Consider the following 27,972-nt stretch of genomic DNA (forward strand, 5'->3'; position numbering starts at 1 on the left):
AAAACAGGCCATTTAAGATTATCCAGTCTGAGGAACAGAAAGAAAAAAGAACAAAGAAAAATAAGGAGAGCTTCAGTTACATGTGGGACACCATCAAGAATGCCAAGATACACTCAATGGGAGTTCCAGAAGGACAAGAAAGAAAGAAGCAGAAAGAATATTTGAAGAAATAATTGCCAAAGACTCTCCAAAATATGTCTTTCTAAGAAGCTCAACAATATCTAGGTAAGATAAATTCAGAGATCCACGGAAAGACACATTATAATACACTTGTTGAAAGTCAAAGACAAAAAGAGAATCTTGAAAGCAACAAACATGGTTTATCACCTACAAGGGATTCTTAATAAAATTAACAGCCAGTTTCTCATAAAAAATCGTGGGGCTGGAAGGCACCAGAATGACATATGTAAAGTGCTAAAAGAAAAAAAAAAGACATCTCCAACAAAGGATTCTATATTAAGCAAATTTACCATTCAAAAATAAGAGAGAAGTCAAGACATTCCAAGATAAATAAAAGCTGAGGGATTTTGTCACTAGTAGACCTGCTGCAAAAGAAATGCTAAAGTGCCTTTAGATTGAAATCAAAGAATACTAGACAGTAACTTGAAACTATATGAAGAAATAAAAAACACTGTAAAGCTAACTATATAAGTAAATATAAACCAGCATAATCATATTTACAACTACTCTGTTCTTTTCCTATATGATTTAAAAGACAAACACATAAAGCAATAATTATAAATCTATGTTAGTTGGGCACATGATGCATAAAGATGTAGTTTTTTACAACAACAACAGGGTGGGGTGGTGAGTTTGTATTGGAGTAGAGATTTTGTAGACTTTTGAAGCTAAATTTATATTAATTCAAGATAGACTGTTATTGTAATCCCCAGACCAACTACTAAGAAAATAACTAAAAACTATACAGAAAAGGAAATAAGAAGGGAATCAAAACTGTATGTGGGGCACCTGGGTGGCTCAGTTGGTTAAGTGTCTGGCTCCTGATTTTTGGCTCAGGGTCATGAAATTGGGCCCCATGTGGGCTCCATGCTCAGCAAGGAGTCTGCTTGAAATTCTCTCTCTCCCTCTCTCTCTGCCCTCCTCCCACTCATACACACAGACACACACACACTCTCTCTCTCAGATAAAACAAATAAATAAAATCTTTTAAAAAACAACTATATGTGTTACTTAGGGCTCTCTAGAAACAGAACCAGCAGGATATATATGGATATATATCAGAGAAAATTTTTATTATAGGAGTTGGTTCATGTGATTACAGAAGCCAAAAAGTCCCACAATCCTCTGTTTACAAGCGGCAGAGCCAGGGAATCCAGTAGTATAATTTAATCTGAGTCCAACAACCTGGGAACCAAGGGAGCCAATGGTATAATTCCTAGTCCAAGGCCAAAGGCTTAAGAACTAGGAGGCTGCTGTGTAAGTCCTAACATCCAAAGACCCAAGAACCAAGAGCTCTGATGTCTGAGGGCAGGAAGAAATGGACTTTCCAGCTCAAGAATAGAGAGAAGGAATTCACTTTTCTTCTGCTTTTTTTTGTTTTATTTAGGTCCTCAGTGGATTGGATGATGCCCATCCCCATTGGTAAAGATGAATCTCTTTAATCTGTCTACTGAATCAAATGCCAATGTCTTCCAGAAGCACATTCACAATAACTTCTTGGCCTTTTGGCTAAGATCAAGTGCAGAAGCACATTCACAGACAATACCGTTTCCCCCTTATCTTAATCAAGTTGGAACAAAATTAAGCATCACACCACACACCAACACATGTAAAAAGAAGAAACAAAAATAAAAGTCAACAATGGAGGAATTGAGGAACAAAAAAATATATAAGATTTATGGGAAACCAATAACAAAATGGAAGATGTAAGTCCTTAATAGTAATTACTTGTAAATGTAAATGGATTGAAATCTTCAACAAAAGTCAGAGATTGGCAGAATGGAAAAGAAAAACAACAACCCATGATCTAACTATATGCTCTCCACAGAAGACTCAAAGATACAACTAGGTTGCAATAAAAAAGATGGAAACAAATTCCAAGGAAATAGTGACCAAAAATGAACAGGGATGGTTAAACTAATACCAGACAAAAATATACTTTAAGTAAAAAATTATTTCAGGAGACAAATAAAGCACTATATATTAATAACAGGGTCACTCTCATTAAAAATACAATTATGAATATGTATGCAATATAATACAGCCTCTAAATATATGAAGCACAAACTGACAGAATTGAAAGGAGAAACAGAAAATTCTACTCTAATTCTAGTTGGATATTTTAACAGCCTATTTTTTTGTTTTGTTTTGTTTTATTATTTTTTTATAAACATATAATGTATTTTTAGCCCCAGGGGTACAGGTCTGTGAATCGCCAGGTTTACACACTTCACAGCACTCACCATAGCACATACCCTCCCTAATGTCCATAAGCCCACCACCCCCTCCCAACACCCCTCCCCCAAGCAACCCTCAGTTAGTTTTTTGAGATTAAGAGTTTCTTACAGTTTGTCTCCCTCCCGATCCCATCTTGTTTCATTTATTCTTTTCCTACCCCCCAAACTCCCCATGTTGCATCTCCACTTCCTCATATCAGGGAGATCATATGATAGTTGTCTTTCTCCGATTGACTTATTTCGCTAAGCATAATACCCTCTAGTTCCATCCACTATCCATCCATCCATCATTGCAAATGGCAAGATTTCATTTCTTTTGATGGCTTCATAGTATTCCATTGTGTATATATATACCACATCTTCTTTATCCATTCATCTTAACAGCCTATTTTTAACAACAGACAAAACAACTAGAAAAAAGATAAACAAGAAAATAGACACTTTAAAGAACACTGTAGGGGTGCCTGGGTGGCTTAGCGGGTTAAAGCCTCTGCCTTTAGCACAGGTGATGATCCCAAGGTCTGGGGATTGAGCCCCACATCGGGCTCTTTGCTCACCGGGGAGCCTGCTTCCCCCTTTCTCTCTGCCTGCCTCTCTGCCTACTTGTGATCTGTCTGTCAAAAAAAAAAAAAAAAAAAAGAACACTGTAGACAACTAACCTAAGAGACACGGATAGATTATTTAACTCAACTATAGCAGATACACATTCTTCTCAAGTGCACAGGGACCATTCTCTAGCATAAACTATATAGTCACCCATCAAAAAGTTCCAGTAAATTAAAAAAGAATGAAATCATACAAAATATTTTCTCTAACAACAGTGGAATAAAATTAGAAATCATTAACAGAAAGAAATTTGGAAAAATCATAAATTGGAAATTAAGCAACACATTCTTAAACAGTCAATGGAGCAAAGAAGAAATCACAAGAAAAATTAGGAAATACTTTGACATTAATGAAAACAAAACAGCCCAAAATAACAAAATTTAAAGGATACATTGATTAAGAGAGAAAAAAGAGCTCAAATCAATAACCAAACCTAACATTACACTAGCAAAACAAGAACAATCTAAACTCAAAGCTAGCAGAGGGAAGGAAATCAGTCACAGTAGAGTGAGGATAAAGAAAATAGAAATAGAAGGCAATATAGAGAAACAACGAAAAAATGTTGGCTCTCTGAAAAGATCAATAAGTCTGACTAATCTTTAGTTAGACTAAGAAAAAAGAGAGAAGACTCAAATTATTAAATTAAATATGAGAGTGGGACATTATTACTGATCTTACAAAACTAAAAAGGATTATAAGAAGTTATGAACTATACATCAACAAATTAGATAACCTAAGTGAAATGGATAAATTCCTAGAAATAAACTACCGAAACTGACTGAAGAAGAAGTATAAAATCTGGATAAGCCTCTAATAAGTAAAAAAATTGAATCAGTAATCAAAAAAGCTTTCTAACAAAGAAAAGCCCAGGACCAGATGGTTTCACTTTTTTTTTTAAGATTTTATTTATTTATTTATTTGACAGACAGAGATCACAGATAGGCAGAGAGGCAGGCAGAGAAGGAGAGGAGGAAGCAGCCTCCCTACTGAGCAGAGAGCCCGATGTGGGGCTCGATCTCAGGACCCTGGGATCATGACCCAAGCCGAAGGCAGAGGCTTTAACCCACTGAGCCACCCAGGTGCCCCCAGATGGTTTTACTTTTGAATAATACCGAACACTTTGAAAACTGACACCAATTGTCCTCAAATTCATCTAAAAAGTGGAACAGGAAAGAAAGAACACTTCCTAACTCATTCTCTGAGGGCAGCATTATCCTGATAACAAAGCCAAAGACAAGAAAAGAAAAATATAGGTGGATATCCATTATGAATATAGATGTAAAAATTCTCAATGAAACAAATACTAGGAAGCCAAGTCCAACAGCCTATTAAAGGATTATACACCATGACTAAGCAGGGTTTACTTAAGGAACATAAAGGGGGTTCAACTTACAAAAATCGATCAGGGTAACACATCTCCTTAATAAAATGAAGATAAAAAACCCACAAGATCCTCTCAGTTGATACAGAAAAAAATTTGATAATTCAAACACCCTTTCACGACAAAAACATTCAACAAACTAGGATTAGAAGGGAACTTCTTCAACATGATGAAAGACATTTATGAAACACTCACTGCTAACATCATACTCAACATTAAAGGACTGAAAGTTTTATCCCTTATAGATTAGGAATAAGACAAGGATGTACACTTTCACTTTTTCTATTCAACACTGTACTGGAAGTTCTAACTAGAGCAATTAGGCAAGAAAAAGAAATAAAAGCCATCTAAGTTGGAAATAAGGAATAAAACTATTTCTATTCACAGATAATATGATTTATATATGGAAAATCCTAAAGAGCACACACACACATACACACACAAACAATAAGAGCTAATAAGCAAATTCAGTAAAATGTCAGGATAAAAGATTAACAAGCACAAGTCAGTTATATTTCTATACACTAGTAAAGAACAATCTGAAAAGGAAATTAAGAAAATAATTTCACTTATAATAGCATCAAGAAAGATAAAATACTTAGGAATAAATGTAACCAAGATAGTGAAAGACTCACATAATGAATACTACAAAATACTGAAAGAAATTGTGTTTGGTTTTTTTTTCTTTTTAAAATTTTATCTAACTTCTAGTTAGTTAACATTCAGTGCAATATTGGTTTCAGGAGGAGAATTCAATGATTCATCACTTACATACAACACCCAGTGTTCATCTTAACAATCCTTAATACTTAACAATCCTTAATACTCATCACCCATCTAGCCCATCCCCCACCCATCTCCCTCCATTAGCCTTCAGTTTGTTCTCTATCAGTAAGAGTCTCTTATGGTTTGTTTCTCTCTCTCTCTCTCTCTCTCCCTTTTTCCTTTCTCTCTTTTTAAAAGAAAATTTAAAATTGTTTTTAAAAGTATCCATTAACAGATAAATGAATAAACCAAATGTGGTCTATATATACAATGGAATACTATTCAGCCCTTAAATAGAAGGAAATTCTGACACATACCAAAGCATGGATGAACCTGGAAGACATTATGCTAAATAAAATAAGCCAGTCACACACAAAAAATACTGTGTGATTCCACTTATATAAAGTAGTTACAGTAGTCAAAGTCATAAAAACAAAATAGAGTGGTGGTTGCCAGAGGCTGGGGGAGAGGAAACGAGGGGTTAGTGTTTAATGGGGACAGAGTTTCAGTTTTATAAGATGAAAAGAGTTCTGAGATGGACAGTGGTGGTTGTCATATAACATTATGAGTGTATTTAATACCACTGAAATGAATACACTTAAATATGATGTATAATTTTTATTTTACATGCATTTTATACCACAATAAAAAATTGAAAAAAGAAATTATAAAAGATGCTTGACTTCACTTACAATAAAATAAATGCACAAGATGGGAGAGTAGGAGGATCTTAAGCTCACCTGTCCCACAGATACAACTAGATAACACCCATATCAGTGTATATAGATGTAATAGATTCAGAAAACAACCCAAAGACTGGTAAAATAGACTATCCACAGCTAAATGTAGAGAGATGACCATAACAAAGAGGACGGGAAGAGTGGAAACATGGTCAGAAACTAAATGGACCCTCAAGACTGTTTTGGGAGGGAGGGACCCTTCAGGGTGAAGAAGGGGAAAGAAATAGATCCTCACATCAGGCACCCGAATCACAGGGAACCCACACAGGGAAGAAAAATCCCCATAACATTTGGCTTTAGAAACCAGATGAGCTGAATTTTGTGTTCTTACAATCAGTGGGGATTAACACTTGGAACTTTAAAAATCAGTGAGCTCAGCTCTGGGAGAGCTGGGAGAGGACAGTAGGAAACTGAGTCCCTGCCCTTAAAGAGATAGCACAACAAACAGTCCCATGGAGATACAGCAGAGAAGCAGTCATTTAAAACTGCCCAAGATAAATGGGAGGGAGATCTGTTTACCAATCTCAGAGTGTGTACTAAAGGGGCTGTCATTGTTGGGAGACTTCTCCAGGAACAAAGAAGCTGGCAAGTGCCATTTCCCTTCCCTACCCCCAGCTTAGACACACAGATAGCTACAACTAGCAAGCACAGTGCCAACATGCTGACATTTGCTACCAAACTTGCTAACAGTGCACCCTACCCCCACACACTTCTGCAGATACACCTCTTTTAACGTGGCAGGCCATGGTTTCCAAGGGCTGTAGGTCCCCTCCCATAGCAAACCTTCTCAGACCTTGATAACACCACTGTCCCATTCCTGTATTCTCCTTCAGAGAGGCTCCCACTAATACTATTTTGGCTAGAGCCCATCCAAAGCAGTGCCACATGGCTGGCAACATGCAAGCAGTCCCAACAAGGACTGGCACCACTCCAAAGTGACCCTTTCTTAGGGAGAGGGGAAGATTACCACCCACACCAGTTTAACTGTGGCCCAGCAATGGGCTGGGAGTAGATGAAAGGTCTGACTACAGGCCCTGCCCACCAAAAAAAGCTTCTCAGGGGACAACACAGGGAAAGCATCCTGTACATCGATGCTACTGCATCTCTGGAAAATGCCTGGTCTGACTTAACTCAGGCCCAAGGAGACCCCATTAACAACCAGGAACTAAACCCTGCCCACAACAGGTAAAGAGAGCCATTGCAGATGACTAGACTGAAGGCAAAGTGGCTCAGCCACAACAGCAGGGTACACAGAACAAATACACTAGACAGTCCTAAAGTGCCAATTCTGGTGAATAGGGAACACTGCATAGCGGGGCACCAGAGGACATCTTCTTCATAAGACCACTACTTTTGAGAGCAGGAGATGTAGCTGACTTTCCTAACACACAGTAAGAGATAAAAAATGAGACACAATGAAGAGGCAGAGGAATATGTCCCAAATGAAAGAATAGGACAAATCACAGCAAGACACCTAAACAAAGTGGAGATAAGTAATATACCTGATCAAAAATTTAAAGTAATGGTCTACAAGAGTCTCATTTCAGACCTGAAGACACATGCAGGTTAAAAATGAAGGGATGAAGAAGCATTTATCATGCAAACAGAATTGAAAAGAAACCCAGGATAGCAATACTTATACTGGACAAAATAGACTTTAAAACAAAGACTGTAACAAGAGACCAAGAAAAATACTATATAATTAATCATAAAGGGAACAATACAAGAAGAAAATATAACTATATATCTATTCATTCAACATGGGAGCACCCAAATACATAAAGCAGCTTATAACAAACATAAAGGAAGTAATTATTAGTAATGCAATAAGAGTAGGAGACTTTAACACTCCATTTACATCAATGGATAGGTTGTCCAAACAGAAAATCAACAGGAAATAGTGGCTTTGAATGACACATTGGATCAAATGGATCTAATAGATATATTCAGAACATTCCATCCCAAAACAGCAAACTATACATTCTTTTTTTTTTTTTTTTTTTTTTTTTTTGTCAGAGAGAGAGAGGGAGAGAGAGCGAGTGCAGGCAGACAGAATGGCAGGCAGAGGCAGAGGGAGAAGCAGGCTCCCTGCTGAGCAAGGAGCCCGATGCGGGACTTGATCCCAGGACGCTGGGATCATGACCTGAGCCGAAGGCAGCTGCTTAACCAACTGAGCCACCCAGGCGTCCCCAGACTATACATTCTTTTCAACTACACATGGAACATTCTCCAGAATAGATCACATATTAGGCTACAAAAAAGTCTCAACAAATTGAAAAAGACTGGAGTCATACCATGCACCTTTTCTGACTACAATGCTATGAAACTAGAAATCATAAACAACAAAAAAATCTGGAAAGACTACAAATACATGGAGTTTAAACAATATGCTACTAAATAATAAATGGATCAATTAAGAAATGAAAAAGTAAATTAAAAAAATACATGGGAAGAAATGAAAATGAAAACATAATGGTCCAAAATCTTTGGGATGCAGCAAAAGCAGTTCTAAGAAGGAAGTATATAGTAATGTAAGCTTAACTCAAGAAACAAGAAAAAAATCAAATAAGCAAACTAAACTTACACCTAAAAGAGCTAGTAAAGAACAAAGAAAACCCAAAACCAGTAGAAAGAAATAATAAAGATTAGAGCAGAAATAAATAAAATAGAAACTAAGAAAACAATAAACAGATCAATGAAACCAAGATCTGGTTCTTTGAAGAGATCAACAAAATTGATAAACCTTCATCAAACAAAGAAACAAACAAACAAACAAACAAAACCAGAGAGAGAGAGAGAGGACTCAAATAGACAAAATCAGAAATGAAAGAGGAGAAATAACAACCAACACCACAGAAATACAAAAGATTAAAAGAGAATGGGGCGCCTGGGTGGCTCAGTGGGTTAAAGCCTCTGCCTTCGGCACGGGTCATGATCCCGGGGTCCTGGGATCGAGCCCCGCATCCGGCTCTCTGCTCAGCAGGGAGCCTCTTCCTCCTCTCTCTCTGCCTGCCTCTCTGCCTACTTGTCACCTGTCTGTCAAATAAATAAAATCTTAAAAAAAAAAAGATAAAAGAGAATATTATGCAAAACTATGCTAACAAACTGGAAAACCTAGAAGAAATGGATAAATTCCTACAAACATATAACCTCTCAAAACTGGATCAGAAAGAGAGAGACAATTTGAACAGACCAAATATGGAATAAAATGGAATCAGTAATCAAAAAGCTCCCAGCAAACAAAAGTCCAGGACCTCATGGTTTCATAGGTAAATTCTGTCAAATATTTAAAGAGTTAATACCTATTCCTGTCAAACTATTCAAAAAAATAGAAGAGGAAGGAAAGCTGTTCTGAATTTATTCTGGGGCTAGCAAAACCCTGATATCAAAGACACTACAAAAGAAGAGAACTATAGGTCAGTATCTCTGATGAACATAGATGCAAAATCCTCAGCAAAATCCTTTGCAAAACATTAGCAAACCAAACCCAACAATAATCATTCACCACTATCAAGTGGGATTTATTGCTGGAATGCAAGGGTGATTCAATATTCACAAATCAATCAACACAATACATCACGTCAACAAGAGAAAGGATAAAAACCATATCATCACTTCAATAGATGCAGAAAAAAAATTTGACAAAGCACAACATCCATTCATGATAAACATCCTCAGCAAGTTCATCTAGAGGAACACACCTCAACATAATAAAGATCACTTATGAAAAACCTACAGTAAATATTATACTCAGTGGGAAAAATTGGGCAATTTTCTCCTAAGGTCAGAAACAAGATAAGGATGTCCACTCTCACCACTTCTATTCAACATAGTACTGGAAGTCCTATCCACAGCAATCAGACAACAAAAAGAAAAGGTATCTAATTGGTCAGGAAGAGGTAAAACTTCCACTATTTGCAGATGACATCATACTAGATATAGAAAACCCTAAAGACTCCATAAAAAAAACTACTAGAATTGATAAATGAATTCAGTAAGACTGCAGGATACAAAATCAACATACAGAAATCCATTGCATTTCTATGCACTAATAATGAAATAGCAGAAAGAGAAATTAAGAAAACAATCCCAATTGTTACAACTGCACCAAAAATAATAAAATACCTAGGAATAAACTTAATAAAAGGAGATGAAATACCTGCATTCTGAAAATTATAAACACTGATGAAAGAAATTGAAGACAACACAAAAAATTGGAAAGATATTCCAAGCTCATGGATTATAAGAATATTGTTAAAATGTCCATCTAACCAAAGCAATCTACATATTTAACACAGTCCCTATCAAAATACGAACAGCATTTTTTCACAGAACTAGAATAAATAATCCTAAAACTTTCATGGAACCACAAAAGAAGCCAAATATCCAAAAGCAATCTTGGAAAAGAACAAAACTGGAGGTATCACAATCCCACCTTCAAGTTATATTACAAAGCTGCAGTAATCAAAACAGTATGGTACTGGCACAAAAACAGACATATAGGTCAATGGAGCAGATTAGAGAGTCCAGAAATAAAACCACAATTATATGGTCAATTGATTTTCGACAAAACAGGCAAGAATATACAATGAGGAAAAGACAATCTCATTCAACAAATGATATTGGGAAAACTGGACAGCTACATGTAAAGGAATGAAACTGGATCACTTTTTTACACCATACACAAAAATAAACTCAAAACAGATTAAGGACCTAAATATGACACGAGAGACCATAAAAATCCTAGAAGGGAGCACAGGCAGTAATTTCCCTGACATTGGCCATAGTAACATTTTTCTAAATATGGCTCCTGAGGCAAGGGAAACAAAGGCAAAAATAAACTGTTGGGACTACATCAAAATAAAATGCTTCTGCACAGCAAAGGAAAAAATCAATAAGACTAAAAGACTACCTACGGAATGGGAGAACACATTTGCCAATGACATATTTTATAAAGGGTTATTATCCAAAATATATGAAGAACTTATAAAACTCAATGCCCAAAACCAAATAATCCATTTAAAAATTAGGCAGAAGACATGAACAGACATTTCCCCAAAGAAGACATTCAGATGGTCAACAGATGCTCAATATCACTCAATATCAGGGAAATACAAATCAAAACCACAATGAGCTATCACCTCACACCCATCAGAATGGCTAAAATTAACAATACAGGAAACAACAGACATTGGCAAGGATGCAGAGAAAGGGGAACCCTCTTACACATTTCGTGGGAATGCAAACTGGTGCAGTCACTCTGGAAAACAGTATGGAGGTTCCTCAAAAAATTTTGAAAAAGAGTGGGGAAGGAAGCAAGATGGCAGAGGAGTGGAAGACTGAAATATTATCAGGTCCCAGGGTTCAGCTACTTAGTTATCAAACCATTCTGAACACCTACAAACTCAACAGGAGATAGAAAAGAAGAAGAGCAGCAATTCTAGGAACAGAAAATTGACTATTTCCTGGAAGGCAGAAAGGGCAGAGAAGTGAATCCAAAGCAATGGGAAAAGAGACCGTGAGGGGAGGGGCTGGCTCCCAGCAAGTGGTGGAGCAGCGGAGCACAAAATCAGAACTTTTAGAAGTCTGCTCTGCTGAGGGACATTGCTCCAGAGGCTAAGTGGGGGTGGGGCCCTTGTGGGGACAGTGTGGTCTCAGGACCCTCAGGGTCACAGAAAGACTGGGAGTTCCTGAATGTGGCAGAGCTTCCAGGTATCTAAGCGGGGAAGCCGGCTACAGAGATGGAGCCATGGAGGGGGCTCTCAGCTAAGGGTTACCTTAAACTGTGATCCAAGGTGCAGTTGGGCCACTGTTCTTCAAGCAGGGACCCCACAAGTGGCAGGTCCAGAGAGATTCACCTTCTTCCTCCAGGAGGAGTGGCACAGGAGCACACTGCAGTAATCTGCTGGGTTTGGAGACCAAATGGGGCTGTGTGCCAGAGATAGAAATGCTCAGTCACAGGCCAGGTTAGCACAGAGTGTGGCTGGAGACCAGGGAGATGGGAGAGATTGACTGCTTTTCTCTGAGGGCACACTGAGGAGTGGGGCCCTGAGCTCTTGGATCCTCTGGGCCAGAGATTTGGAGGCTACCATCATCATTCTTATTCTCCAAAGCTGTACAGAAAGCATCCAGGGAACAAAAGCTACCTAGAGTGACCAAGCACATTGCTTAGCTTGGCCCCTGGCAAGGGAAGTGCAATTCCACCTCGGGCAAAGACATTTGAGAATCACTACAAGAGGCCCCTCCCCCAGAAGATCAGCAAGAACATCCAGCCAAGACCAAGTTCACTGATTAACAAGAACCGTGGAACTCCAGAGCTAGGGGAAAGCAACACATAGAATTCATGTCTTTTCCCCTATGATCCTTTAGTCTTTCAAAGTTAAATTTTTAAAATTTTATTTTTTTCTTATTCTATTTTTTTAACCTTTCCTCTTTCATATTTTAACACTTTTAACTATTTTTACCTTATCAATACCTTTAAAAAATCTTTAAAAATGTTCATTGTTACAGTCATATTTTATCCCTTCATACATATCCCTATATGTATCCCTTATTTTTTGTATACATATAGGATTTTTTTTCTTTAAAATTTTGGGATACAATTTCTTCTAATAGATCAAAATATACCCTAAGTCTAGTGCATGGCTTTGTTCTAGTCTCCAGCCTGATCACATTCTCTCCTCTTTTTATTTTCTTTTTCCAACCAACTTCTTATCAATTCCTTTTTTAGAATCTTTTTAAATTTTCATCTTTACAGTCATATTCCATCCCTTCATTGTGTTTACCCTTATTTTTGTATATATATGTTTTTCTTTATTTAAAATTTTGGGAGGTAGTTTCTTCTAAGAGACCAGAATACACCCAAAATCAAGTGGGTGGCTCTGTCCCATTCACCAGTCATTCATATATATATATATATATATATTATATATAATATATATATATTACCCCCCTTTCTTCTCCCCCTGGTTTCAGGTCTCTCCTGATTTTGTTAGTGTATATTTTTCTGGGGTCTTTGCCACCCTTTTAGCATTTTGTCCTCTCATTTATCTATTCTTATCTGGATAAAATGACAAGGCAGAAAACACACACACACACACACAAAGAACAAGAGGCAGTACCGATGGCTAGGGACCTAGTCAATACAGACATTAGTAAGATGTCAGAACTAGAGTTCAGAATGATGATTATCAAGATGCTAGCTGGGCTAGAAAAAAGCATGGAAAATATTAGAGAATTCCTTTCTGGAGAAATAAAATACCTTTCTGGAGAAATAAAAGAAATAAAATCTAACCAAGCTGAAATCAAAAAAGGTGTTAATGAGGTGCAATAAAAAATGGAGGCTCTTACTGCTAGGGTAAATGAGGCAGAAGAGAGAATTAGTGATATAGAAGACCAAATGACAGAGAATAAAGAAGTGAGCAAAAGAGAGACAAACAACTACTAGACCATGGGGAGAATTAGAGAGATAAGTGCTACCATAAGACAAAACAATATTAGAATAATTGGGATTCCAGAAGAAGAAGAAAGAGAGAGGGGGGCAGAAGGTGCATTGGAGCAAATTATAGTAGAGAATTACCCTAATATTGCAAAGGGAACAAGCATCAAAATCCAGGAGGCACAGAGAACGCCCCTTAAAATCTATAAAAATAGGTCCACACTCCATGATCTAATAGTAAAACTTACAAGTCTTCGTTACAGAGAGAAAATCCTGAAAGCAGCTGGGGACAAGAGGTCTGTAACATACAATGGTAGAATTATTAGATTGACAGCAGACCTATCCACAGAGACCTGGCAGGCTAGAAAGGACTGGCATGATATATTCAGAGCACTAAATGAGAAAAATATGCAGCCAAGAATACTATTCAGCTAGGCTGTCATTGAAAATAGAAGGAGAGATAAAAAGTTTCCAGAACAAACAAAAATTAAAAGAATTTGTAAACACCAAACCAGCCCTACAGGAAATATTGAAAGGGGTCCTCTAAGCAAAGAGAGAGCGTAAAAGTAACAGACCAGAAAGGAACAGAGACAATATACAGTAACAGTCACCTTACAGGCAATACAATGGCACTAAATTCATATCTTTCAATAGTTATCCTGAATGTAAATGGGCTAAATGCCCCAATCAAAAGACACAGGGTATCAGAATGGATTAAAACAAACAAACAAAACAAAACAAAAAAACAAGACCCATTGATATGCTGTCTACAAGAAACTCATTTTAGACCCAAAGACATCTCCAGATTTAAAGTGAGGGGGTAGAAAACAATTCACCATGCTAATGGACATCAAAAGAAAACTGGGGTGGCAATCCTTATATTAGATAAATTAGATTTTAAGCCAAGACTATAATAAGAGATGAGGGAGGATACTATATCATACTTAAAGGGTGTGTCCAACAAGAAGATCTAACAGTTTCAAATATCTATGCCCCTAACATGGAAGCAGCCAATTACATAAACCAATTAATAACAAAATCAAAGAAACACATTGACAATAATACAATAATAGTAGGGGACTTTAACACTCCCCTCACTGAAATGGACAGATCATTTAAGCAAAAGATCAACAAGGACATAAAGCCTTTAAATGACACACTGGACCAGATGGACATCACAAATATATTTAGAACATTCCATCCCAAAGCAACGGAATACACATACTTCTCTAGTGCACATGGAACATTCTCCAGAATAGATCACATCCTGGGTCACAAATCAGGTCTCAACCAGTACCAAAAGACTGGGATTATTCCCTGCATATTTTCAGACCACAATACTCTGAAGCTAGAACTCAACCTCAAGAGGAAAGTTGGAAAGAACTCAAATACATGGAGGCTAAATATAAATATCTGAGTAAATATAATAAACTATTTTTCTTAAGTTCTTTAAAATTTATGACTATTGAAAGCAAATATAACATTGTTAAGGGGTTTCAATATATGTAGATGTAATACATTTGACAACCATACTATAGTGGGGGGAGAATAAAGAGACATAATAGATGGTTGTAAGATGACTACATTTTCTTTAAAGTGGCAATATTAAACTTAAATAGGCTGTTTAAGGTAAGGCATATAGAATGTAAATCCTAAAGCAAACACTAAAAGAAAAATTAAAATACAAAGAGATATACTAAAAAGCCAATAGTCAAATCAAAATGGAAAATTTAAAATATTCAAGCAGGTCAAAAGAAGGCAGGAGAGAAGAGAGGAGCAAAAACAAAACAAAGCAAAACCAAAAGACAAAAACAAGATATAAACAGAAAAGTAATAAAATAGTAGACTTAAATTTAACTATATCAATAATTATAGTAAGTGTAAATGGTCTAAACACCAATTAAAAGAGTGTCATGTTGGATAAAAATATAAGACCTAACTGTATGCTATTTATAAGATGCATACTTTAAATATAATGATACAGATAGATTAAAAGTAACAGAATGGAAAAGTTTTGCCAAGCAAATACTAATCAAAAGAAATCTGAAGTGAGTGTATTATTATTATACAGAGTGGACTTCAGAACAAGAAAAATTACCAGGTATCAGGAGGAAATTACATAATGATAAAAGAGCCAGATGTGCTATACTTAACAATATGGCTCCAAGATTCTTGAAGTAAAAATAGGATAAAATTTGAATATATTGAAGACATATATCTATACACCTCAAAAATTTTATAATTTTTGCTTTCAACAGTCATACATATTTTAAGAAACTTAGGTAAAATAAACTAATCCACAATCATACTCGGAGACATCAACACTCTATTCTCAGTAACCAACAGAACAAGAAGACAGAAAATCAGCAAGGAAACAGAAGAACTAAACAGCACTATCACTGGACCTTACTGACACTTGTCAATGATACTCTGTTGATTTGCTTTAGTCTCCACCGATCAAGAGCAGAATACATTCTTTTTTCAAATGCACATGTAACATTCTGGGGTCATAAAACAAATCTTAGCAAATTTAAAAGAATACAAATCATATAAAATATTTTCTCAGATGATATCAGAAATAAACTAAAAATAAATAACAAAAAGATACTTAGAAAATCCTCAAACATTTGGAAATTAGAGATTGGATTTCTAAATAACCTATGAGCCAAAGATGAAATCACAGGGAAATTAGGAAATACTTTAAATGGAATAAAAATTAAAATCCATCATTTCAAAATTTATGGAACTCAGGCAAAATATACTTAAAAGGAAGTTCACAGAATTAAATACATATTAGGAAATAGGGCCTCATTAATAATCCAAGCTTACAATTTAGAAACTAGTAAAAAGCAATTTATACACAAAACAAGCAAAAGGAAGATAAAAATAAATGGCAGAAATAATGGAATTGAAAACAGAATAACAAGAGAAAAATCAATGAAACTAAAAGCTGATTCTTTGAAAAGATTAACAAAATTGATGAAACTATAGCCAGACTGACCAACATAAAACAGAAGACCCAAATTACTATCAGAAATAAAAGGGGATATCACATATCCTTTCATTATAATAAACCTCACACATTCATGCAACTATATGCTGAATCCCATGAGTTCTGGTAAATATCTGAATGTGGGGATAGTGTTGAAGCCCCCTGAAAGAGAATACTACACAGCAATAAGAATAAATGAAATGTTGGTATGTGCCACAACATGGATAAATCTTGCATGCATTATACTAAGTGAAAGAAGCTAGACTCAAAGTATAATTCCATTTATATGACATTTTAGGAAACGCAAAACTGTAGCTACAAAGAACAGGTCAGTAGTTGCTAAAGACTAAGGGTGAGTGAAGAGTTTGACTATGCAAGGGCACCACATGAAGGAATATGGGGGTGGGCATTGGGAGGTAATGGAACCATTCTGTGTCTTGGCTATGGTGGTGGTTACACAGCTCTATGCATTTACCAAAACTCATAGACTTTTACATCAAAAAGAGTAAAGTTTACTGGAAGTAAATTAAAAGTAAATTTAAATCGAGATATAATCAACTGCCTTTCTGTAAGCAGCAACAAATAGAAAAATTAAATTAAAAACATAATTTATAGAGCCACCAGGGAGGCTCAGTCAGCTAAGTGTCCAACTCTTGATTTTGGCTCAGGTCATGATCTTGGGGTCCTGGCATCAAGCCCCACACCAGGCTCCATGCTTGGTGGGGAATCTGCTTGAGGATTTCTGTCCCTTTCCCTCTATCTCTCCCCTGGCTTATGCTCTCTCTCCCTCTCTCTCTCAAAATAAATAAATCTTTAAAAATTAAAAAACAGCATAATTTATAATAGCAACAAAAACTATTAAATACCCTAAAATAATCCTAATGAAAGACTCTATGTTGAAAATTACAAACTATAGAGAGATTAGAGAAGACATAAATAAATAAATAAATAAATAAAAAGATATATCATGTAGATCTGGTAGGAATTTGAGAAACAAGACAGAGGATCATAGGTGAAGGGAGGGGAAAAATGAAACACGATGAAACCAGAGAGGGAGACAAGCCATAAGAGACTCTTAATCTCAGGAAACAAACTGAGGGCTGCTGGAATGGATGGGGATGGGAGGGATGGGATGGCTGGGTGATGGACATTGGGGAGGGTATGTGCTATGATGAGCGCTGTGAATTGTGTAAGACTGATGAATCACAGACCTAAAACAAATAATACATTATATTTTAATTTAAAAAGATATACCATGTTCATGGATTGAAATACTCCAATATTACAAAGACATTAGCAATCTAGTTGAAATTGTAAGATATATCTTTTAAACTGACAAGGTGATTATAAATTATATGGAAATGTAAAGGGTGAAAAATAGCAAAAAAAATTTAGAACAACAAAGTTTGAGTACTTAGTCTCCTGTATATCAATATTTACTATAAAGCTGTAATACTTAGTTAGATATTTTGTATTGGTAAAAGATTGGACAAGTAGGAAGCAAAATAGGGAATCCAGAAAATGTCCCCTGATTTATACACATAGAGCCCCTTAATTTTTGACAGAATTTGCACCAAAAATCATTGGGGGAAATTACAATCTTTTATATACATTGGAATACTTGTATATTATATCTATATCTATAGCCATCTATCTATCTATCTATCTATCTATATATATACACACACACACACACACACACACATATATATATATATATATATATATATATATATATATATATATATATATACTATATATGGAAAAAAAATTAAAACTTGGTTCCTATTTCACATCACCACAGAAATTTCCAGGTGGAGGACAAATATAATGTAAAAGTTAAAATAAAAAGGTTACTAGAAAAGTTACTTCATTGAATATTGTCATCGTCTCTGAATAGGGAAAGTTCTTGAATAAGATATAAAAAGCTAATTATAAAGAAAAATATTAAAAATTGGACATTATGTTTGCCAGCTTCTCTTCCTCAATAGACATCATTATCAGAGTAAGTGTAAGATCATTTGCAGCATGTAAAACATACAAAACATACAAAAACTCCAAAATATAAATCAAGAAAAGGCACATGACCAGTAGAAAAATAGATGAGAGAGCTAAACAGGCCATTTTCAAAAGAGAATATCCAAGATGGTCAATGAGCAAACAAAAGGTACTCAACCTCTACAGTCACCAAGGAAATACAAATGAAAGCCCATATCATCATTACAGAATGGCTATAATTAAAATGACTGGCAACATCAAGCATAGTGAAGATGTGGAGTAAATGGAGCTCTCACTGCTGCTGGTGGAGTCGAACTTGATACCACCACCCGAGAACATGGCCAGGTCAAAAATGTCCAGGCCCTACTACAAGTGAGACATGTACCTACTCTAGGACAGCCATCACACACCCAGGCATATACCAACCATAAATAAGGACATATGCTAACACTAGCACAGTTTGTCATTACCAAAACTGTAAACAACCCAAATATCCATTAACATTAGGAGGCATAATTCATAGTGTATTCAAGTAATAGGTTACCACACAGCAACGAGAATAAGCAAACTACTGCTACACACAACTCACAATTATAATGTTGAGCAAAAGAGGCTAGATGCCAAAGAACACATACTGAATAGTTCCATTTCAGTAAAGTTTTTAAAAAACCCACTAACATACGAAGCTAGAACTCTTCCCTTTCAGGAGGAAGGCTTGGGAGGGCAAGGACAAGAGCACACTTCTAAGGACCTGGTAATGTTCTATTCCTTTGTTTGGTTATAAGGTGTGTTCATGTCATGATATGCATTGAGCTATACACTTAGGATTTGTTTATTTTCCTGTATTTTTAATATAGAAATATTCTACTAATATTATATTAAATACCTGAATGAGCTCCTCAAAATGCTTTCCTCCCCAGCATTTTAGTATTATATTGAAATTTATATAATTAATATTATATAAAATTAAAATAGAAAAATAGAAAAAATATATATATATTTTATTATTATTATTTTTTAAAGTTAAAAAACACCATGAGTCAGATGATACCACTTCCTGTCTTAAAGTTATGGGATGGTTTTCTACAATACTAACAAGGCCACCTGATCTGGCTCCTGCCTACTTCTCTATCTTCAATTCACAGCCCTGGCCCCTCTTCATCACCATGTTCTGCACTGGTCTTTCTTCTCCCTCACACATACCAGCATGGTGGTATGTTCTTGTCGCAGGTCTCTGCTTGCTCTACCCTTTTTGCCTGCTGTTCCTTCTCCATCCTCCTCTGTGGCTGCCTATTTCTCATCTCTCACCCTGGGTCCCCATTTAAATACTAACTCTTCAGAAATGCCTTCCTGGCCTGGCTATGTCCTTTAGCACATCCCACCCCATTTCCCATTCACTTCCCACCCCTGACATTAGTCAACATTTTCTATACAGGCCCAGATAGCAAATATTCTAGTTTTTGCAGGCCAGATGGTCTCAGTCATAATTATTCAACATTACTGCCTTAGCAGGAAAGCAGTTATGGACAATATGTAAATGAGTGGACATGGCTATTCCAATAACACCTTACTTATGGATCTTAACATTTAAATTTTTTATCATTGTGCATGTCATTAATTTTATTTTGATCTCCCCCCCTACCCCGCAAGCATTTCAAAAGGTAAAAACTCATAAAAAGGCAGGCAGTGGGGCCAGATTTGGTGAATGGCCCTAGTTTGCCAACTTCTGCTTTAACCCATGACCCTGATTTACTTAATTCCTAGACCTTATCACTATCTAAAATGACTTCATTCATTCATGTGTTTATTGTCTATCTTCTCCTGCCCCTAACATTTCAGCTCCCAGAGGGAGGGGTCTCATCTCTTTTGTTCGCCATTGTGAGACTACTGCCCATCACCATGCCTGACACAGGGAGGCCAAAAGAAATGTTGGCGCAAGCCCACCTGGGTGTGACCACGGCTTTGGCGTGGATCCTGATGCTCTTCCTCCGAGTGGGGCTTATAGAAGCAGACCCATGCTCTTCCCTCAAAGACTCTCCAGTTGAGGATTCAGGTCGGGCTGACTGAGATCGTAATAAAACAGCTTCTCCTGGGTATGAAATTGGCTTGATGCTCCGCTCAAGATAGGGACTCGATTTTACCTTGGCTCGACTGATTTCTGTCTCTTCCTTAACCGGGTATTCTATGGTGAACAGCCCTGTTAACAGAAGACACGACGTCACTCTCCCTCATGGCCCAACCTTTCCTGCCCTGCCGTGGAGCTCTATATATCAGTAGCCCTTCCTTCAGCTCATCTTCCACGCCACTCCTCCACCCTTGCATGTTCTCTGGCTGGACTGCCTCCCCTCTACTCTCTGGCACAGAGCTTCAACCCTAGTACAGTTAGTGCCTCGGTAAATGCTGGCTGAATGTAGGAACAAATCAATCTTGTTTCTATTCATTCGTCAAGACCCAACTGAGATCCCTCTTCCACCAAGAAGTCTGTGTTTCATTCAGCTCTGCATCCTCCATTGAACTCATACAGGCTGGGTACACAATGCATCCATACTGTTCTCTTCCCTGAGAATGCTGTTCCCTATATCTCTGGATTTAAGTCATTTCCATCTATTTTCTTTGTTGTATTTATTTGTATTCTTGTTTTAGTTCCCTACTAGACTTGAAAACTTCTGAGGCCTGGGAACTTCATTCCTTCATTCACCTACAAAACATTCCTTGGATGCTGGGAATATATAGATGACCCAAACAGGGTTCCCTGCCTCTGAGAACTCCAAGTTGGGGTACAGGGGGGTTGGGCAAACAAAGAAATATTCACAATGCTAGGTAGTAAGATTTATAATTAGAGTACATTTTGTATGTGCTGTGGGAACCCAGAGGAATATAAGACTCATTCTGCTGGGGAAATCAGAGAAGGCTTTCTGGAGGAGGGATACAGCTGAACTGAGTCTTTTTTTTTTTTTTTAAGATTTTATTTATTTATTTGACAGACAGAGACCACAAGTAGGCAGAGAGGCAGGCAGAAAGAGAGGAAAGGAAGCAGGCTCCCTGCTGGGCAGAGAGCCCGATGCGGGGCTCGATCCCAGGACGCTGGGATCATGACCTGAGCCAAAGGCAGAGGCTTTAACCCACTGAGCCACCCAGGCACCCCTGAACTGAGTCTTTAGGGATGAGAGAAACTCCTTCGAGCTCAGCTTCCTGGTAACCCACCAGGGGGTGGCATAGAATGGAAGTCACTCTTCCTTTGTTCCCAGGCCCATCAGCAGGAGAGCCTAGATGTGGGAGGGGTCCTGGGGTCACCATGCTGGCCCTGGGGGTGCCCTGTAGCCTAACAGGGACAGCCTGCTGAGCTGGCTGCTTTTTTCTTTTCTGCTGAGATTGTCTTCAAGGAGAGGAACAGGGTCTGTAAACGGCTGATTGACAATACGGGAGAGAGTGCCAAAAGGTGAACCAGTGCCTCTGGAAGTGGGTCAGAGAGAGTTACAGAACAATGACAGGAGGCCCAGGAAAATAAAACAACCAGGGAAACATTGAGGACACACAGGGTGGTGCTCGGAAACTGAAGGTGGCTAAGGCCACCTTTACTTGCAACATGGCCCTGAGCAAGTATCTGCTTCAGCGGCCCAAGCCTTGTCACCCCCTCTATCAATGAGGAGTCACCCTGCCCCCCCACCTCCCTGAGTGGTAAAAAGTTGTCCTCAGTGGTGGAGGTGACTCAAGATTTAGGAAGTTATCGGATAGGCATCCCCCACCTTTCTGCCCCTTACCTGCTGCTAGCAAGACAGAATTCATGAACTGTGACATTGTCTTTTGAAACCGCTTCTTGATCTCTGCCAGAGCTCGGTTCATCTTAAATATTTTGTCATCCATGCGGGTCAGCAGCTGGGGAAAGGCCAAGGAGGAGAAAGCATTGTTGCCTCCCCACCAGGAGCTATTAGCCCAGCCCACCAACAACTAGGCTTTGCTCTTGTTTGAAGGAGGTGCTGTCCCCTCTGCTGGGACACACCTCTCTCCCCCTCTGCTCAGTGAATTCCTGCATATCGGTCCAATTTCTGTGGAATTGAAGCCTCAGGTAGAGAGAATGGGGTGGACAGTGGACAGATTTTCTGAAGACTGATGGTCACTCTACATGTCCTTCTTTACCCTACAGGCAGGACTTCTATAAAGGATGCCCTCAATTAATAGCAAAGCCTCAACCATCCTTCTGGTCTCTGGCCCCAGCTGCTGCTTCTAGGCTAATTTTATTTATTTATTTGTAATTTATACCTAGCCTGCTTCCAAAAAGGATTTGAGGTGATGCTCTGGGCTAAAAAAAACAAAAAAACAAAAACATTTAAATTGAGGTGTTGCCTCACTCTCAAAATGCTGCTTGATAGAAATATTTAGTGAGGAGCCTGGCTGCAGGGCCATAAAAGCTGGGGCTGCCGTTCCGCCTGTCGCTCTGATAGGTGGCTCCTTTCAAGGTTATGCGTGTCTGGGGAAGCCATTTAACAAGCGTCTCAGCGACAGAAACTTAGTGGGAGGAGGTCACCCTACCTCCCACCCTCAGCTTTTCTAGACTGCCATGGATTTTGCTGATGAACAATACCCAACCCCAACACACAGACCTAGGGAGAAGTTGACCAGACTATAAAAGTCCCAGGCAGGAGAGTGTGGAAGCCATGTCCTCACATGTACAGATGGGGACACTGAGACCTAGAAATGGAAGGGACCAGCCTAAGGCTCTATGGGCTCTTCCTAGTCTGGGCCAGCCTGCACAGTCAGCAAATTTTCTCTGGGGCCCCTTGCAGCTCAGGAAGTCCCAAGAACCGAACATGAGCCAATTTTCTGGGCCTCCAGATTTCGTGTAAAAGTGTTCCAAGATGCTTAACCTGGCAGGTAAAGTCAATATTTGGAAATTGTGTTCCCTATAATAAATCTGATAGTTCCTCATTTGCTGTTGTTTATCTAGTCTGAAATCTGTTCTCAAACAGAAGGGGTTATGACCTTGACACTTCTATGGCAAGTCAGTCTTCTGGGTCAGCATCAGCGACGATTGACTAGAACCCAGCACTGTTTCCAGAAGCTGCTTTAATGTACTGGTCTGCTTAGCCCTATGCTTAATGTCCCTGAGACAGTTACACTTTTTGAGTTATGATGTCCCTTTAAATAACTTTCCAGGGGCGCCTGGGTGGCTCAGTGGGTTAAAGCCTCTGCCTTTGGCTCAGGTCATGATCCCAGGGTTCTGGGATCGAGCCCCACATCAGGCTCTCTGCTCAGAAGGGAGCCTGCTTCCTCCTCTCTCTCTGCCTGCCTCTCTGCCTACTTGCGATCTCTATCTGTCAAATAAATAAATAAAATCTTTTAAATAAATAAATAAATAACTTTCCAGCTTTCTCTCACACTGTCAAAATGCCTCTATGAGTTTCCCTAATGAAGATGTCCCCTTCTAGACCCGCATAGTCCACTAGAAATAAAATGCAAGCTACACGTGTGGTTGTAAACGTTCCTGTAGCCACATAAAAAAGTTCTTAAAGGTGAAGTTAATTCTAGAAACATATTTATCTAAACTAATATATCAAAAAAGTGGCTGTTTTAACACATACTCAAGCTCAAAAAATTTCCCAAGAGAGAAATTTTACATTTTCTTTTCATGTTAAGTTTTTGAAATGCTATGCATATTTTCTCTTATGGCTGATCTCCATTTGGACTTGTTACACTGCATGTCTCCAGTAGCCACTTGTGACTTGTGGCTACCACATTAGACAACACAGCCCTGGACTTCTAGTTCTTGCTTCTAAGATTGGATTCAGGTAAGATAAAATAAAACTTGAATTATAAAGGGGCTTTCCTAGGCCCGGAGGTAATGTTTGGTACATGGGCAGAGAGTGATCTCTCTTGGCTGTTCATGGGTGTCTTTAATTGCTTCCATCCTGGCTCTTAGCTGTGACCCAGGCTCCAGTGATTACCAGATAAGAGGTTGTTAGGAAAACGAAGCATTACTACCATTTTATGGGAAAGAACAATTCTCTAATAACTACTGCCTTTGGTAAGAAAATTAAGCTCACATTTCTTTTTAACACATTCTAAAAGGTTTTTAAGAAATATAGACACAGGACCTCATACATCATGCATGCTTAGTCATATAACAATGATTTTTAGAGTAATGGCATGGAACCAAATGGGCAGGGTAGACTCACCAATAAGCATGATCATCATCTTAGCCCTTCCTTTTGCTCTTTGAAGTAACCAGTGCAGTCTGAAGTCACAGGCATCTGAGTTTCCTGGGTTCTCCTATGGGGCCCCTTTAACGAACACCCTCTCCTGGTACCCCAGTGGCTCCCATGGTGCCCCTCTCCCTGGCGCATTGTACCAATCCAGTTGGATTACAACTGGTGTTGATGATTTACCCCCTTCCATTAGGCAGAAAATATTTTAGACTAGAGGGAGTGAGATTTCTTCCATTTCTACATCTCAACAGCTAACTTGGCACACTGGAAGTGCTAATCAACGTTTATTGAATTATTTAATGAATTAATAAAGTTGAAATGCTGCTCAAATGAAAAGGCAGTGGGAAAACAGGTGCAATCCTCTCCTCTGAGAGAAACACAGGTGTTCTCTGTATCTTGTTCATATAGCATGGGTCCCTAACAAATGACTGCTTCCATGTCCCCACGTAAAGTGAGAACACTGGGCTAGCTGTTCCTAATGGGCTCTGTCAGCTCTGTGAGTCTATGAGCCTGTGGCATGCTGCTGGCAAATGTCCCTGCAGCACACTGAAAAAAAAAAAAAAAAAAAAAAAAAGCCTTGCTCAGCCCTAGATAGGAAAATGGGGAGGGTGAACTGCCCTGTGGATGATCATATAAATGAGCATCCAAACCAAGACACTTTTGAGAGTGAAAGAGGGCGTTATTAATAATTACTCCAGGCTGGCAGGTATAAAATGGGACTGGGCCCACGGAAACTAGGAGGTGTGGTCCTTCTGCCCCTGTTCCAAGAACCTTCCGCAGTGAACTAATCCCAGCAAAGCGCTCTGTTTGCAATGAAAATGGCCCGCTCCTTCAATGAACCCTTGTTTACACCAGTCTCACGGTGTATGTCAAGTGGGTTCTCAGCTAGACCAGAAACCCCTCAGGAACTGGGGACCGTGTGCCCTCCATCCTCTCCATCTCTCTCCATGATGTGGACTCAGGATCAGACACACAGTAATAAGACCCAATGACTAGAAGACCTGAGAAGACCTGGGCTTCCAGACTCCACCGTTTTCTTACCCACCCAACAAACATTTAGTAAGTACTTAATCTGAAGCAGTCCTGTGCTGAAGCCCTGGGGAAACAGACATTAGTAGGAATCATAGGGAATTCTCAATCTGGTAGAAAAAATGGGTTTATAAATAAAGGAGTGCTAGAATAGAGATGAGTCATGGTTGGGAGGGCTGAGCAGAGGGCTGAGCAGAGGCAGACTCTCCTAGGAATGGGAAAGGGAGTGGTGGAGAGGGTCATCAACACACATTGGTAGTTACTCTTTCCAGTATCATCTCTCCCTCTTCTGGTAACAGCACCATGATGTTCCTGCCAGGTGGTATAGCTGGGGCTGATCACACCCTTTGGCTTTCAGGATGGACATACTACTCGAGCCTGGCCTGTGAGAGCAACATGTGCTCCTGGTCATGCGGGCTGCTTCAGGCAGAGGCAGCAATGTTGGTGTTGCCACTTCTACTTGAGCACTTAGGAAAGAGAAGCCCTTTTTCTCCTAGGAAGAACAAAGCTGGTAGAATCATGAGCCCAGAAATGCTCACGACCATCTTGTCACCATAAGGAGAGAAACTCCCTGAGAGTGAAGCCAACAAAGAGGAAAGCAGGAGCCAAGTGATGGGAAGAGCTGATGGAGTCATTTGAGAGTCTGGATCCAGCCATGCCTAAAGCTGCCTACTGACAGACTTTTCAGTTTGCTGAGCCAATATTGTTTCTCTCCATGTTAGCTAATCTGCTTTGGATGCTATTACAACTGAAAGACTCCTAACTGATAGAAGTTTCACAGAGAAGGCGGTGCTAACATCAGACAGTGAATGATGAATAGCAGTTCACTCATTAGTCAGAGAAAGAGGTAGGGCCCTGCCCCATGCAGAGGGATAAGGGATAGAGGGATAGGAGGAGCACAGGCATTGAGATATGGACTGGCAGCCCACAGTGAGACAGCCTGGGGTCAGGCCTGCAGACCTGGTCTGCTTTGACTTACCCGTTTTTCATGTGCTACCCCATGGGGACAGTTGTTGGCTGATACGGAGAGTGTTATTCTTTCATTTAGGGAGGTGAAGGTGACCGTGATGGAGTCCTGGCTTAGCACCGTCAGCTTCATTTGCTCATTCACCTGCAGAAGAAGAAACGGTACTTAGAGAATCTCTGTTTCTATTATCCACCCTTCCACCACAAAGCACAAAACTCCTCTTGGGTTGGGGCCAAGAAAGCTGTAAGATCTTTTCAGTTGGAATTTAGCTTTCATGGAGAAGAAAGAATTCCAGTCTTTCTTTGGGGACTGACAGAAAAAGTAACTGATGCCTTCCCATCCCTGCTCCTTCCTTTTCCAGCCCAAGCTTAGAACCAACTGTGAAAGAGACATAGGTGTCTGGAGGTAAATCAGCTTTGGTTCTAGCAGAACTAGATGGCGATGCAGCTTGGGTCGTAAGCCTATACTCTCTATGAGTCAGACATGTGCACCCAGGTACCAGGTCTGACTATGAGCCTTGCTCTAGAGTATGCAGAGCTGCCTTGGGAAGCTGACAACATGGCAGGAGGCACCAGAGTGCACTCTGTGGGTGCATGGGCAGTTGACAAAGGCGAACCCAGCAGGGGCTGAGCCACACATGCTCAGTCCCCTCCCCTCAATCCCCAAATATGTCACTACTCTTCCCCTGAGGAGCCAAAGGAGCTTTTTTAAAAAATCACTTCCAAAAAGGTAGACTTTCCTATGTATCAGTCCTAGACAGAAAGAGGGAGGATGAGCTGCCTTTCCAGCAAATCACTCCTTACTGAAAATTTTGTGTTCTAGAAGTAAGTTCAAGTTCAGACTCTGTTAGCAAGCCAGCTTCTCTGAAGCTCAAATTCCTCAACAGGAAGAGTTGAAAGGCTAGTATTAGGTTCAAACAAGATAAAGATTATGGAAGTGGCTTCACAAGCCACATAGGTCCATAACACACATGAACAGATATTGTCAGGATGCAGCAGGGCAATCCCATGAGGTCCCTGGATGGTTCACATGTGCAGAGAGTTATGTGTGCACAGTGACCCTACCCAAGGGGCTAGGAGTCTATAGCCCCACCTGCTGCTGTTCCGTCTTCAATGTCCCTGACCTGTGTGCCCCAGACTCCTCTGTAGTAAGGAAATACTCTTTATTTTGCTCCTTCCATTTCCTTCTGCTATTCCACTTATTGGCCCCAAGGTCTACTTTCAGTTTCCGCACCACTGAGTCCCTTCCTCATCCTCTGCAGTCTGTGTGCTAGCACTCTCCAGCATCTGGAAAACATTTGATCCATGGCTGTCTTCTTGCCAAGTGTCTTGACATCCTCAAACTTGTTGATCACTCCCACTTAAGAAAAAACCCTACCTTCTCCTGTTCTTCTTCTATGGAGTGTAGAATAGAGCTGTGGTTGAGAGCTCAAGTGC

At 39.1% G+C, this 27,972-nt stretch overlaps 1 protein-coding gene across 1 annotated transcript in view; it reads right to left on the reverse strand.

Moving 5' to 3' along the window:
* LOC111144228 (chromosome unknown C3orf20 homolog) overlaps positions 1-27,972 on the reverse strand; it is a 76,356-nt gene that overhangs the window by 15,051 nt on the left and 33,333 nt on the right. Inside the window, exons 8-10 of the mRNA XM_022498440.1 lie at positions 26,549-26,680; positions 22,099-22,213; positions 20,282-20,534 (exon numbers count right to left, since the gene is read on the reverse strand). Of these exons, the coding sequence (XP_022354148.1) occupies positions 20,282-20,534; positions 22,099-22,213; positions 26,549-26,680 (500 nt within the window). The remainder of the gene's footprint in view (positions 1-20,281; positions 20,535-22,098; positions 22,214-26,548; positions 26,681-27,972) is intronic.

The sequence above is a fragment of the Enhydra lutris genome, unplaced genomic scaffold (genome assembly GCF_002288905.1).
Source record: "Enhydra lutris kenyoni isolate GAN:26980312 unplaced genomic scaffold, ASM228890v2 scaffoldscaffold10, whole genome shotgun sequence".
NCBI classification, from domain to species: domain Eukaryota; kingdom Metazoa; phylum Chordata; class Mammalia; order Carnivora; family Mustelidae; genus Enhydra; species Enhydra lutris.